This window comes from Phytophthora infestans, genomic scaffold (assembly GCF_000142945.1).
Source record: "Phytophthora infestans T30-4 supercont1.27 genomic scaffold, whole genome shotgun sequence".
NCBI classification, from domain to species: Eukaryota; Oomycota; class Peronosporomycetes; order Peronosporales; family Peronosporaceae; genus Phytophthora; species Phytophthora infestans.
The window spans coordinates 1603042-1618774 of record NW_003303732.1 but is presented as its reverse complement, the minus strand read 5'-3'; the positions used below and the strand labels follow the sequence as shown (position 1 = coordinate 1618774).

The following is a 15733-nucleotide window of genomic DNA, read 5'->3' as shown; positions in this document are numbered from 1 at the left end:
ACTGCCATATTACCATAATCACACTCTGGTGAGCTGTAATCAACCACGAAATTTTCGGAAGTTTCCACTTTGAAGACTCGCTGCCTGTACTTGACGCTCTGCTCCTCGTGACGAAACATCTACCGAGTCTTCATCCGGCTCGTAGATCATTTCCTGGATGCGATTCAGCGACGCCAATTCCGACTTGTGAGTTTCAGCCAAGATGACCCGACTGACCTTCGATTCCAGCGCTTCAGTGGCTAACGAATCCGCGGCAGCGTTGTATTCTCGTACAACGTGAAGATATTTAACTGATCGAAGCTTGACCGCGAGTTCCTTGTGAGTATTTAGCAGCGCTAGCAAAGTTTCCTTCCTGCATGCGATCACCCCTAGTGATTGGTGAATCGCGAGGCTTGAGTCACCAACGATGACTAAATCCTCGGCACCATGCGCAATAGCAGTTTTGACACCATTTATCATACCTGTATACTCTGCCTCATTCACCATGGTGGCCGAGAGATAAGCGTTTGCAGCAATCACTATCTTCCACTCAGGAAGGCTTCACAGCACCCATGAACAACTCCCGTAGCCACCGTACTTCTCTGGCTTCGCTGATCCGTCAAAAGACATGACAAATCCGCTTGAATTACGGGGAAGCCTGGCGTACAGCAACGCGGGGTCCATTCGAATAGTCGGGGAACCCTTTTTTGGAGGTGCCACCGGCGCGAGCGAGTCTTCCAGGTCGACGAAGCTCGTGATGCTTGACTGCAGTAGCTGCGCGAAGGCGACATCTTTCTCCTTCACGCGCTGCACCTTCAAATGCCACTGCGAAAGCAGTACGGCGAACTGGACCGCGCATCCGAAGAGAGACTTCGACTTGTGCACCCACTCCAACGTCGAGGATCGTGTATAGACATGTAGCGTCTTTCCTGCCAGCTGGACGTAACAGATCTTCAACAGCAGAAGTAACGCCAAAACTTCCTTCTCGGCAGGATGTTAGTTCATCTCGGCCTCCTTGAGCACACGACCGAGGAACCGTACGGGGTGTAACTTGCCTTTATGTTCTTGCATTAGCGTAGTGCTCAATGCCCATTCATTCGCAAAGAGCATGACGTGAACTTCTTTTGACCGATCGAAGTGCCTGAGGATGGGTGAATGTGAAACACTCGTCTTCAATTTTTTGAAGGAACGACGTGCCACAGAAAGGCCACCTTCAACGACAAAGTCTTCATCCTTAAGCTGGTACAGCGCCGCACCGTAGACCGCGAAGTCTTGAATGAAGCGGCTGTAGTAATTAACCGCTCCAAGAAACGACTGCATGCCCTTCTTGCTCGTTGGAAACGAAAGCTCGGTGATGGCCGCAAGCTTCTTGGGGTCAGCTCTGATACCTTCTGGCGAAATTTTATGCGACAGAAAGTCCACCTTGGGTTGGCAAAAGATGCTCTTGGTGAAGCTACTGCTGATCCGACACTGTGCAAATCTTGCCAGCAATCGGTCCAGCGTCGCCAGGCAGCTGTCGAAATCCTCGCCACCGAAGCAAATGTCATCCACAAACGACCGTCGACCAAATACAGGTATCAGCGATGATTCATCTGATTCCCCGTTCGTAAACATGTCAGCGACGGGGCTGTTGATGAGTTGTAGTACAGGGTCGGTCTCTACCGGTGCTTCGCGGTCTGCCGCGAACTTCGTTTGAAACGAATTCTCGGCGCTTGGCCCACGACGTTCCTTGGCCTGTTCTTCAGCTAAACGCATCCTCTCCGAGTATTCAAACCAACCTCCTTTAGGTTGAACGAACCCCCAGAGTGCGTTGTCAATCATACGCTGGTAGATCATCGGCGCATTCTTTAACCCGAAGGGAATGCGTAACCACTCGAAATGTCCGAGTGCGCACACAAACGCCGACACTTTACGTGCTCGCAAGGTCTTCATGACCGCCCAGAAGCCGCTTGTTACATCCAGCGAGCAGAACCATAGGTAGCGCTCTAGATCGGTTAACAGGTCGTCGACTAGCGGCATTACATACTCCATGATCGCGGTGATAGCATTCACCATCTTGTAATCAATGCAGAGCCGGATGTCCAGCCCATTCTTTTTCATCACAATCACGAACGGCGATGCCCATGGACTATTTGAAAAGACGATCAGTCCTGCTCGCAACAAAGCGCGCAGCAGCTCGTACAGTTTGCCGAGAAATCGTAGCGGCACGTGCCGGGCACGCTGTTTAATCGGGGCGTGCCCCTGTGTGTCGATATCGCATACCGCGCCGTAGGATGGCGGCGGTAGTGCGTTAACACTAGCAATCAGGATGTTCTCGTGGTTCTTCAGTGTCACGACCAGACGATCTAGGCGATCAGTCGACAACTGACGATCAGCAACATTAGACGCAGTGTAGTCTATTTTCGTGTTGGTTTTTTCGGTCAGGTCCGGCAGGAATGCCAGCTTCTTCGCGTAGTCTTCCAAGCCAATGTTGATAACCGGGTGTTCGTAGAAGTCATTTCTCGTATCCTCCGTTGCTTCATTTCCTTCGGTCGTTAATACTCGAGCAGCCGAGATGTACGCTCCGTCCAACGTCGCTACGGATTCTTCCCTTGACTCAGCATGGGCATCCGCTTTGATTTCAACAGTCGGTACTGGGTCCATCTCCTTCCCATCCTGGTTTCCCATCTCTGGGCCATCTGCCGAGTCGTTGCTCGCGATATTGAATGCGCAGGCAACCGACATATTGGGCTGTTGACTTTTGTTCAGGTCCTCGGTCGGCCGTTGTCTTGACAGTTCGGCATTCGCACCAATCTCGCAATGAACACTCGGTCCCGTACTCAACACCTTCAGCGCGATGCCTGCATCTTCTGGGTCAACCACCGATGTCTCGTTCGCAGATTTGGTTGCACACAAGGCCGGGACAGATTCGTCAACAATGGTGACTCTATCTAATTCAGTGCTGTTACTTGTCGCTTCCGTTGTCACCCCAGACTTGAAACGAGCACTCGTTGGCGTAGGTACCACGTTTACCGGCCTCAGTAGTTCGTGTGTACGCGCTACCGAGGCTTCGTTCGCATTAATGCCTCCGCCGTGAGTTGTCGTGTAAGTGGCCAAAGGTTCTTTGGAAAGCTGACCATCAGCCGAGTCCCCGGCTGTCACCCCAGACGCCAGACAGGCCTCCACTCGTTCACGCTCCTCCATGATCAATGCCCAGCGCTCTGCACAGGTCAGACGATCACTAGAGACATTAGCGACTCTTCAAGAGGCCGTGGTAGCACCCCACTGCGTTCTGGATAGTCCGGTCGCTCGACTGCCGAAGGCTGAGTTGCAAGCCATTGCTCGTAGATCTCGCACTCACGCTGAAACAGCTCGCAGTCGCTGCAAACTAAATAGGCCAGCACTTGTCTATCTTGGTACTTCTTGGAGTCCAGACGCACATAGCCGTCACCTCGCGGCAAATCCCCATCCGGAATCCACATCGCGATCGAGTCGTGTGCCGGTAGCTACACTGTTTGGTCGGACACATTGGTCAACCGAATACTCTGAGGCCCGTCCACGTCGAAACCTCGCCTCTGACGGAATTGAACTTGCCTGTTCGACGAACCCACAGTACGTGTTCTGCGAGCCCGACGTGGCGCTTCCCTAGTCGGTATTCTTGCGACTCGTACGCTTGAATGTCCAAACGCTCGGGTGGCCCGGCGTTAACATGGGAGCCGTACTCTTCGCTGTCGATCATGTTCTTGGTCTTGATTAGTGAAATTTTTACTTCGTGCGGTAATTGCGCCGCGCCGTGAAACAGGTCCAACCGGATCCCAGCTGGGATCATAAAGTCGGTCTCGAGTACCACGTCGACGCATGCACTATGCGCCATTACCCACATCTCGAACACGTACACCATCTCCCATCCAAGCGTAATCTTGACGCACGCTCGTCGCGTCGTAGACACCTTGCCTTCGTTAATTCCTTAATTGTCAATATCAGCGTCCGTGATCGGGTACATCTCGGAGTCGCAACTTCTTCGCAAAGGCGTCAGTGATCACACTAACGTTCGCTCCTGTGTCGAGGAGGATCCTCGTTCGCTGGTCGTTCACAGCGCCTTGCACCAGAGCTTTCATTCTGACCCGTCGGTCGAATTTCTTGGCCGACCACCACCTCTGTCGCTCGCCAGGGTTCCACTTCATCATCTTGGAGTGACCCTTGGGCTCGTCTCGCGCTCCACTCGAAACCAAGCCGAACGAACCCTCGCTGGTGCCCTCATCTGCCTTAGCACACTCCACGCTCTCTCCAACACCTCCACCGAGGATTCTACTCCTCTCCTTTTCATTTTCCGTCGCGTTCACTCTTGTTACGTAATTATCAGGCCATTCACTCAGCCCCATGAAAGCAAAGATACACTCTGCTTCCATTGAAGGCTCGGTTAACTGTGGCAGCCAGATAGGGACCAACCCAGTTGTAGTTGGCGGGCTGCCTGGTTTAAATGACGTTCTTGAACGACGGCCTTGAGCTCTGGCGGGAGTTCCTCCTTCGTGCCTTTAGTGCGCACGAATTTGGCAAGGTCTTGGAAGCTGCGAAAAAGTTCGCATTGTCCAGCATCGTGAAGTTGTTTTGCAGAACTTGCATCGCCTGTTACAGTAGTGGGAGGAGTGACTCATGCTACCGCACACCGCGCATGGTCCGTACTGTGGGCGTCGGTTGTCGCGGTTGAAGTCACGTCGACCGCGTTGGTTCTGATTGAACCCACGGTCATAACCTCGGCGATCTTGATTGAAGCCATTCTCGCGATCAGGCTTTTTTCCACGCGGTTGGCGGTTGTCTGAACGTGCGTAGGTGCCTTCAGCAGCTGCACGGCGCTCAATTCCGTAAGCCGCGGCGAGGTATCGGTCATTTTCATCCAATGAGAAATCACCATCCGTATTATCGGGCTGAAAGTCGTTGTACTCGTCTTGGACATCGCTGTAAGCGCTCGGATCTTCGTTTGAATACTCGGTGCCTCCCTGAGCAGCTTCACGACCTTCTAATTCAGCTAGTAGGTCATCCACCGTGGCTTCAATGAGCGTTACTCTTGGTTTGTTGCGGTTGTCATCGCGGCGACGATCATCACGCCGATTGTTGCGGGCGTACCCATCGTCGCGTCGCGCGTCACGACTCTTGGCGTATCGGTACTTACTGTCACGCTTGGCCATTCTCTCCTTGCCCTTAAGAGCATCTTCGATGATCTCTTCGAACTCGTGAATGTCGGCGACTCGAGCGTGGTAGAGACTCTCCGCCAGCTTGTCATCGTCGCATGTTGCCAGGAACCGCTGTACGTGTTCTTTCGCGTCGCAACCACTCTTCTCCAAGTGTAGACGGGCGGTCCGAGCGTAGCCACTCAGCCGGTTTATGTAGTCGCATAGATGTTCGTTACGTTCCCGCATTGCAGAGTAGTAACGTGACAGTGCCGTCTGAGTGAACTGCGAGCAGTAGTAGCGGATGAACGCGTCGCTCAACAGCTTCCACTTGCGCTTCGTCTTCTTCAGAAGTTGACGGAACCAATAAATGGCTCCGTCCCGGAAACTTAGCTCAAATGGAATGCACCATTTATCGGTATCAGTGTGGGTTCCAGTCATTTCATAGAAGTGCCCACGGCGCCACTGCATACCGTTCTCGCTCTTGTTGCGAGAGCCTGAGAACGGCGTGATGCGATCCAACGGTCAGTGCGATGCCATTTCAATCCTCGGTGTCGGGTCCACATCGGTCAGTGTCGCCAGCTCGCTCATCTGACGCATCAACTCGACTTTGAGGATCTTCCTCGTCGAATGTACGCACAAAAATCATCGTCACTGGACGAACCATCGCTGTCGACTTGACGTCGTCCGGCACCACCTTTGGGAGCTCGCGTACCACCTCGGTGACCGAACGAACCCTCGTTGCCAGCGTAAATACGTTGCATACGGCTCTCCGAACGTGGCGTAAGCATGTGCGAGTCTTGAAAGTACGGTGAAGCTTCGGTAGTGCCAAAGGCCCCACGCTCAGCTCCACGCTTGGTCGGAGGAGTACGAACGAGTCGTTGGGGTGTCGGCGGCAGTGGAATCGTGGACGGATCTTCATCTTGAACGATCGTTCGCCTCACAGGCTGTATTCCGGCGTTGATGCCAACAGCGCCAAACGCCTTCCGAAGCTTCTTCTTCCATTTCTGGAGAGCAGCTCCGGCTTCATGTGGACTTCAATATTGGAGACATCGTCGATGGGTACGTCTCGTTCTTAATGCCCAGCGACAACAGTAGCGAAACTGAATCCTCGGCGAGTTAACTAGTCGAAACCGAGCTGACTGGGTATTGAAATTCCTGCACAAGCGCAGGCCAGTCGGCCTTTTTCTTGGGGATGGGCTTGTACAGCTGCATCCACTCATCATTCTGCATCAGCGCTTGTACGCGGTCGAAAACGCGCTTGGCGGCTGGTGTATCACCGTTGATAGGTGGGCGAGGTGCCTTCAGCAGTGCTGAATGCTTTGCACTCGCCACCAAAGGTTTAGAACCCTCGGTCCCATCGTCATAATCTTCGTAGGCCGGTTCCGGTCCCGCAACATCATCGAGCTCGTCGGCTAGGTTCCTCGAAAGGGACTTGGTCGCCCCGCTCAGCCCCGATGATAGCGTGGCTGTCTCCGGCGTCGCTGCGCCTGTCTCTAGAGCCGGCGTCTTGTCTTCGAAATCTTCATAATCGTGGGCATCAGGACCGATGCCCGCCTCGTCGTCAAAGCTCACCGAAACCCCGGTGGCGGCTGCAAAGCGCGCAGCCGGGCTTGAGGTCTCGTTGTGAGCCCCGCCAGACTCGGCAGGCGTAACTGGTACCGTCAGTTGTCCTTTCGCCATGTTTCTTGTTTTCTTGTTCTTCTTGTTCTTCTTCTCTTGGTAGCTAGTAAACTGGAAGGCCATACCAACCGTTCACAATAATCACAATCTGTTCCCGGGTCGCGGCACCAGTTGTGGTGTTGGAATTCCCACGTGAACGCTAGCTACAAATGTAGTTAGGACGTCCCCACAACAAAACGTCTACTAGGATAGTAAAGGACCGCTCGGGCGGACCTGAAGACCCCAGTTCTGCCCTTGCACCGGGACAAAGTGGACCATGTAAACTACTTATATAGGCCAACCAGTAGAAATAAAAACACGCTACTAGCACGAGCAAAGCTAGTATGTGTTATGAATCCTCGTGGTCCCAACAGCGGAAGGGTACCAGGCACGGGTAAGCCCTTTACAAGGTCACCGAGTGTTCAACACTCGGTTGGAAGAATAAAAGGAGGCAATCCAAGCACTCCCAGTCGTGCAAATAGGCGACAATAAGCCGTCACGTAAAACCCCCCGATAGTAATCGACCAATACACAAAGTCTCTTGGTCTTGCCGGATGAACCCTCGCTACAGAGCTTCGAGTTCACCGACAGGCATAACACACTCAAACAAGCTTGACCTGACGCTTACCTTGAAGCCGTACGTCGCTCTGTGTGCTTGAGTGGAAATTCTGTTCTGTCTTTAAGCTTACCCTTTCGGGTCTATTCCTAATAAGAAGTCCTAATCAAGTTTACAAATATCAAGTGAACAATGATCCGTTATGGATCTTCTTGCATGCCAAGCGTCGTCTGCACCGTCGCATGAGTATCTTTAACGGTCCGCGCCCTGTCCCAGACGGTAAACGTGCCTTCCAAGGGTCGCTGAGTCTTCCGCAAACTCATCCCAACCGCCACTGAGGGTTCGTACCGTAGATGGTCCGCTGAATGCGAATCCGGCCAGTCCATTATTAATAATAAGGACAGCCTGGATTCAGTGACATATGGCCGTATCCAATATCCATTGAAAGTTCGGAAGTGACACCGTCGAGTCCCTTTGCACCTTAGCGTCTCCGTACATCACATGACCGAGGGTTCGTCGCTTGAACATCTTGAGCGGTGTCCCGTCTTTGTCGACGGGTGATAATCCGCAACTACGGAGAAATCACTACACCACACGAGTAAACCAGTATCGGCCGCTCGCAGATTAGCTTGACCACTTGCACAATAACCCGACCGGGCGAGTAAACCAGCATCGGCCGCTTGCAGGTTAACTCAACCACATGTACGATATCTCGACCGGTCGAGTAAACCAGCATCAGCAGTGTGCAGCTTTACTTGATTGGTTGGAGCGGGCCCAGTCGTGTTACAACCAGTTCGACGTTTGTTCGCCATAAACTGTTTTTACTTCAGTTGACCCCCGGCACGCCGTGCATTCACCTCATTGGCACCTGGGCTTATCCTACTAACACCGAGCGCAAAACCGAAGGATGCCACGCCATTCCTGGGCACTATTGGCGGAGCATTCAACGAGCGCAGACTTTGTCAAGCTGTAGCATCAGATTTCTGTTGCGCCGGTGCATACGTAAAGCGGAAGATGGACTGTAGGATATGCAACACCGACCACGCTATGATTCAGAGACGACTGGAGTGTATCAGCCCGACATGTGCAAACAAGGAAAATATGAATGGAGGTATATAGTGTGGCGTGCAGTGGAAGTACTGGGAATGTACATCTAGACCCGCGTGGCGTGTCTACTGTAACGACAAAAAACACTTTAGGGTGGAGGAAGAATGCGCTGGACAACATCGTATACCGATAACAGATGAAGTGAAACAATTTATTACTAGAATAAATTCATGCGGAGTACAACCACGCGATATTTGGAGTAACCTATGTCGTACAACTAATGTTGCACCACCTCCGCTGGGGCTACCATCGAGGCAGCAGGTGTCAGACTGTGTAAAGAGACTCCGAAAGAAATATTTATCTCGGAATACACGGGAAGCCGTGAAGAAACTGACAAAAGGGTATCCTTATTTTGAAGGTATCGACTATGAGAATGCATTTGTATTTGGGCCTGTAGGTGGTGTTGATGGATATCCACAGATCGGGAAGGGCAGTGAAGAAGACCCATTCGTTTTGGGTGTAAGAACAGCCAATTTCCTGACAAAAGTTAAGCAGCTTCACGGAAGCGAACATTTTCGCTTGTTTCACACTGACGCGACCTTTAGACTGAGCGACCTAGGTTATCCTGTTGTCTCGTGTGGATTCACGGATCGGTCAACGGTTTTATCACCTTGCCTCAATTGTGATCGTCAGTGCTCGAACCCATAGAGAGTACGAAATGGCTTTTGACAGCGTCGCCAGAATGTATAAAAATTATTTCATACCACCCTTCGGGTTGAAGCCATCTTAGGCGACGCGGGAAACGCTCAATTTAATGCACTTCGGGCCGTAGCTGCATTCAGTGACAGCAAATATTTGATGTGCTTTTTCCTCGTACTTAACAACGTTCACAAAAGAACAAGGCATCTCGAAACTGGGCCAAGGGTCGCTGTTTTCACAGGTATAATGGATATGCATTACGCGACAAGTTACACTGAGTATTGCGCAGTGAAGGATCGAGTAATTTCGGGTTGGAGGTCTGAGTCATGTCTAAGTGCATTTGCAACATAATTTGAAGAGCAGTGGACGGAAGGCAGATATTGGAGATGGCAGATTTTTTATTCTCCTTCAACTTATGCTACAACAAACAATCCATGTGAGGTATTCAACGCAGCTGTAAAGAGGCATGTTCATCGCAAAACGAGTGAGATGTGCGCATTTTTGCGAAGTATGATTAGGTTGGCTGAGGATGTAAGGTCCGATGTGCCGTCTCCGACAACATCCATCGCGACACCAAACGGCGGATCAAGAAGGCGGCAAAATGGATGCTGAAAACAAAGGCTGTGCTTGTGGCTCGTACGAATGATGAGACAAGAGTCCAGGTGATGCATATTCTGGAGGTGCATATTGACGCCACTGCGATGGAAACAATTCGGCGCCTTGCAATTAACGTGGTTGAAAACGAAGAAGATCCATTCGTACTAGGTTTGGTTTTAGAAAAGGCGGAAAAAAGCAAGGAGTCTCGACTGTGTCGTGACAGTGTAAAATGGTCTACCCGCCTTGCACATCGTGTCAATATGCTCAAGATGGATGGCTCGTGGATGCTGAGAACAACAAGTGTGGCTAGCTATTCATTTAAAGTTTGGTGTGTGCTCACATGTGATCGTAGCGATATCAGTTCTCGATATCGGACCTGGGTATGGCAATAAGCTTATGAGTAGGCGAGCGCGTAAAAAAACAGCAAATCCATCGTGAATCGCCTTCGAACTGTGCGATGACGCTGCAATCGCCAGTGCCAACTGATACGAACAACACACGTGGCTTTCGGGACGGTGCACCCTTTGGTGACAGTGGAGTTTGGAGAGAGCATTCGTATTGAAGATGGTTATACCCCCTCCAATCATAACTGGGCCACACCAACAGCGGAAGGCACGATTGAAATATCTACTTTTAGCGGTCAGCCACACTCTGATTTTATCCCGCCTATTGAGACTGTAGCATGGACAGCTTTCGACTTCTGTATCATGAAGACACCCCATTTCCTATGGCAACCGCTCTTGCAAAACGCTAGCACCATTGGTGTTAGAGGCAGCACTTACTTCGATCTACCCAATGGAATGTTTGCGATGGCTCCAATGGACCAAACTGTCGAGAACTTGGATTGGCAAAACTTTGATACTGAGCACCATTTACAAGTATCATATTCTCTCAGCCCAAGAACTACTGCTCATAATGGAGTGCCAAACAATTTTAGCCTGCGCAGAGGAATAGAAACAGAGGCAACTTGCGCGCCTTCGATTTTGTTTGGGCTTCTTCTCCGCGTTTAAATGGCTGACCGCTACGAATGACGAGGGCTTTAGAAATGGAAGCTTTGCTCAACTAAGGTATTGTAGTAACATCGAGACTTATGACCAGGACAGATCTTTGGCTGCCCAACCTAAGAATGATACTTTATCGATGGAGCAAAGTTCACTCGGGTCCACTAGACGGGGTCTCCACAGAGCTGGTTCTTACTGTTCGCGATAATACAGACATATATGGGTATGATGGTTAACTGACATTTAGTATCCAGCACCTACGATGGCCTGCGTTACAATATTTGTTTGAGAGCGATAGTGGCTTGTCGATTAGACAGGCTCACTGTTGTTTTCGCCACGTTTTATGATTAGGGCGTTTGGCGACTGTTTTTTTTAAATTAATCACGTTAAGTTGGGTTTCGCTCCAACTCGACCGAACCCGTAGGTATCCAAAGCGAAAGCGAGCTTATATCTCCCGCTGCTTCTTCCAACTACTCCCATAAACCGTATTAAAGCTAATATGCAGTCCTAAGTCAAATCAATAACTATACCGACATCCACCGTCGCGATTTAAGAGAATTGCGTACCGTCAAAATGTTATGGCTACTTTTAAGCGGCACCGCTGGGGTACCGCAGCTATCCAAGAGCTATCATCTACTGCCTCTCCCTCGATATATCGTGAGCCTTACCATGTCGGTTTGATATATGTCAGCAGAGGTTTTTAACTGATGCCATACCGGCCTGGAATAAATCGAGCTAACCTGCATTCGACCGACTTATCATGCACACAGATGCAGCTTAACACGACCAGTCGGGTCGAGTTATCACGCATGTGGTCGAGTTAATCTTCATTTGGTCGACTTATCACGCATGTGGTCGAGTTATTTGAACACAGATGCAATTTAAGTGGACCAGTCGAGTCATCCTTTTTACCAACCGTAAATGTTTAACCGGTTAAATTATGGACCGGTCCGTGTTTTTTTATATGCCTACCTCCACTGATTTGGATTTGTGAGACATGGAAAAGAAGCGCCGCTGCGTACAGTATACTGAGGTCGACAAGACCAAGGCGCTAAAGATCTGGGCGGAAAACAGAGAATGGAGTACATCACAGGCAGCGTCTGAGTTAGGAGTAAAGAAATTCACACTTCTCGGCTGGCGCAAAGCTTTATCGGACTCAAAACTCGCCATTGTGAAAGAGCCGAGTTTGGACCCCGGGTGATACAGGAAGAGCGGTGCTGGGCCCGACCGCCAAGAAAAACCATACGAAAATCGAGTTTACAGTTTTACCGGAACTGCGTTGAAGGCGGTAGCAAAATCTCAGTGGCTGAATTACAGAGGTATTGTGAGCAAATACCAGAATTTGCTATACAAAACGACCACATGAAGCAAAATTGGGTATGGCGCTTTATTGACCATTATCGAACAATCTTCACGCAGTCGCAGATGGCGATTAAAAACAGTAGTCACGCTAAGGGAAATGCCGAGGGCCACGGTGAGAGAGCTGCCCAGTGTGCTGCTGAAGAGGAAGAGGGGTGTCACAGCGTTACGGCGACTACTGACCGTGTTAATAATCCAGAGCCGCAGGCTTCTCTTCAGAGGCAGAGCGTAGGGTCTGTGGAACATGAAGGTGCGGTTATCCGCAAAAAACAGGAGGCGGTGATGCTGGATGCTGAGTGTGAGCGGCTTGGTGGCGAACCAGAAGGAGCAGTGACTCAACCAGGCGTCGAGTTTAATTTAGATGCGGCTGGCGCGGATGACGACTACTTGGTGGAGGAGGTCCACGAAACTGATAATCGCGATCCGCTGACAGTGAAGTCACTTGATATGATTTTTTCAAGACTTCCAACATACGAATCAAGACAATTTCAAAAGTTTTTATTTCGAGAAAACCCCAAGAATTACTGCAGTCCGTCTAAACAAGGTGCCGGTCAGCTCGCTATTGTTCCCCGATAAAATTAGCAAGATTCTACCAAGGGATTTTATTAGGCGCTGCTCTCAAAACATCACCTAGCTTCAAGGAAAAACTAAAAGTCTAGCTGAAAAGGATATCGCAATGAAAATCGAGGGCGTAGGAACATTGTCGACGACGACCGTCGGCATAGTGAAGAAGTGGCACACTGCCATGTCGGCTGTCAAAGATATCAAGAAGGCGACTTTATGGATCCAAGGTATCGACTTCTCTATCGTTATCTCCCCTCACGCCAAGGCAACGAGAGATACTGGCGTCGAGAAGCGCTTAAATAGTCTCTATCTGTCGTCACTCAAGGTAAGACACTCACCGATCATCTTAATATTGTTAAACCATCAAACAAACTGATGAGCACAAATATTGTTTTTTTACTATACAGATAAAATACATTTACGTATCTGGAAATGGTTCGCTTAGTGACGGAGCTGTTAATTTACTTCTGGCGAAAAACTTTGGAAATCGAGCAGACATTGTGGCTATCAATGCGGGGTGCATTGGAGTTGTGTTTAATGGGACTTTTGGGATTACTACTGATGACTTAGCCAAATTGTTTTTTAGTCTATCGGATGAATGGGTCCTGATCCAACTTAATTGCAACGGTGTTCACTGGTGTGGCATCATGGTGCAGCTTGCCACTGCAACAATGCTGTTGTACGATCCGATGGCTTCATCATACCAAAGTGATGTAAAAATGATGTCACTAGCATTATACCACTGCTTTCACCCCCGAAAAAGGGTTTTCGATACCGAGTTCGGACGTTTGCATCGGATATGTGCGTCCAAGTAGACAGCTATAACTGCGGAGTGTTTGTCGTAACAGCCTTCGACACATTCTGCGGAGCACCGGCATCAGGAGGGCAAGGTAAAAAATTGACGCAATACTTAAGATATAGATGTATTTCTAAGCAATTTGAATAACATTCTTGGTCTTTAAAATCCATAACATGATATTGTGGGTTATACTCAAAATTTTCAGGGCCGATTGACATGCCTCCAGGCGCAAAAATCGCTCCACTACCAAACAACATAAAAAATGACAAATGAGAGTGGTTTTCTCGCTTTACATCATTGTTCAAGATGGAGTCTACGTCGCCAACGCAGACACCTCAAGGGCGAGTGCGAACGTCCTCGTACCCGGAGCGACGCCGTAGGCCAGCGTCAACTGAGGTATACCAACCAGCATCATCTCACGTTTACCGGTTGGTCATGCAGCCCATTGTGAAGGAGACGGTAGGCGAGCGAGACCGCTCTGGTCACTCTCTTGACCCCATTGTAGCAGGTGGAACTTCGTTCCAGGACATTCTGGAGAAAATATGGGCGGAATTCAGCCCTCATGCTAAAGGGATCGCAGTGAAGTCCGGTGGGACTTGGACTGTCGAGCAAGCTGCGATTGACTCTTGGTCCAAGTTCATGGTGTTCAAGGTGAAAAAACACATCGTCGACAGCTCAGAATCCAACCAGGACTGGAACACTTGGCTTCAATCAATGCATGACAAGACTGCCACGCTTCTCATCTATGAATATGGCGTCAGTCTCAGGAGAAAACAAGAGCGCCAAGCTTTTCAAAAGGAGTGCATTCTCCCAGCCGAGACTGACAGGGCCGGCGCAGCTGCTGAAGTCACACTTCGCGAGGTTGTGGGGCGTCTACAAGTCTTTTGGAGCGCCACATACACAGGTGAAGCTGTGGTGTGGCGTATGTGGGCTACTGAGGTGGTTCGCAGTCAGGATCGTTCCACATGGGACGATAAAAACGTGCTCCACCACCTCCACATATTTTGCGACTCTTGCGGACTACTGATTCTCGTGTCCAAGAACACGTCAATGATCTTCACCGCTCGACACAAATTGCTCTCGACGTCGTGAACGCATCTATCGCTGGGTCAACAGAGTTACGTCGCGACTGGGAGATGTATGGTCGCCGGTTGGAGAGTTTTGAGACGATGTTGCAGGCTCGTAAGGTCCAAATTGAGTCGCTCCTCCATCACATGCCTCTATTAGACCCTGGAGAGTTGGTCGACCCGCTGCAGAACATGGAAAATCTTGAGGATTTTGAGCACCAATAATTCAGATAGTTTAAGCGAGCGTGCTATCATTCGTTTGTTTTTTTTGCTTTTTAACTAAGCGTACGAAAGCCTAATAAATCCTCGTCCAATTCTTCTTCTTCCTCGGAAACGTCCTCCCAAAAGTCAGGTACTGCGCGTGACTCTGTTGACAGCGGCCCCACATGATTGAAAGTTCCATCGACCATCCAGCCGCAATGTTCAAACACCCGAGCCATATTAAAGTTCACAAAGCGTCGAAATGTGTCAACAATAAATGGCATTAAGTCACGATTCGTGGACTCCACGTAGTAGCGCTGAAAGGCTTTCTTGACGTAACCAAAGAGAAATTCGATGGGATTAGAGAACGGGCAATAGGCAGGTAGAAAAATCGGTACAATTCCGATACTTCTTAGATAATGCACAATTTCAGGGTGTCGATGGATGGATGCACCATCTAAAATCCAAACAGAATTAGTTCTGGGGTAAGGTCGAGCACTGGCACGCTTAGAGTACGCAAAATCTTGACAACATCGAGCAAACTCTAATCGGTCAAATGTTCCAACAGTGTCATAGTAGTCAATAATGCCATTGACACCAATAAACGCAAGCATGGAGACTCTGGGTTTTCGCTGGAACTCACCCCGAATAGCCACCTTTTGACCTCGAAGTGCGTAGCCTCTCTTTCGCATCATTCCCCTGTTATCGAATAAACTTCATCCAGAAACACAACATTGTAGTAGGTCCAGTTGATGTGACTCAGCTCCTCCACAAACCGAAAGATGTCTCGCTCTTTGATTTGAATGGCTCGGCGTTCCAACACTTTCCAAGTTAGCCCAAAATCGTGAATAATTCTCCACACGGATGTTTTGGAAATGGTGAGCTGAAAATTCAAGCGAAATGCAGTTTGTGCCTCGTCCAGATATGCTAAAGGTCTCTGCTCAAAAAATACTTGAAGCCATGAGCGCTGTTCTACCGTAAATTTCCGGTCTGACTTTGACGTAGCGCGTTGGTAGGTCGCCGTAACTTCATACACACGAATCCAGTTTCCTATT

At 49.8% G+C, this 15733-nt stretch overlaps 1 protein-coding gene across 1 annotated transcript; it reads right to left on the bottom strand.

The window, feature by feature from the left end:
• Positions 1-14961: 14961 nt before the first annotated feature.
• Positions 14962-15373, bottom strand: PITG_12822 (uncharacterized protein; the record flags this gene model as incomplete). The annotated part of the gene is made up of 2 exons (XM_002900155.1): positions 14962-14980; positions 15048-15373. 2 exons carry the CDS (start codon positions 15371-15373, stop codon positions 14962-14964), a joined length of 345 nt encoding a protein of 114 aa, XP_002900201.1.
• Positions 15374-15733: the final 360 nt, after the last annotated feature.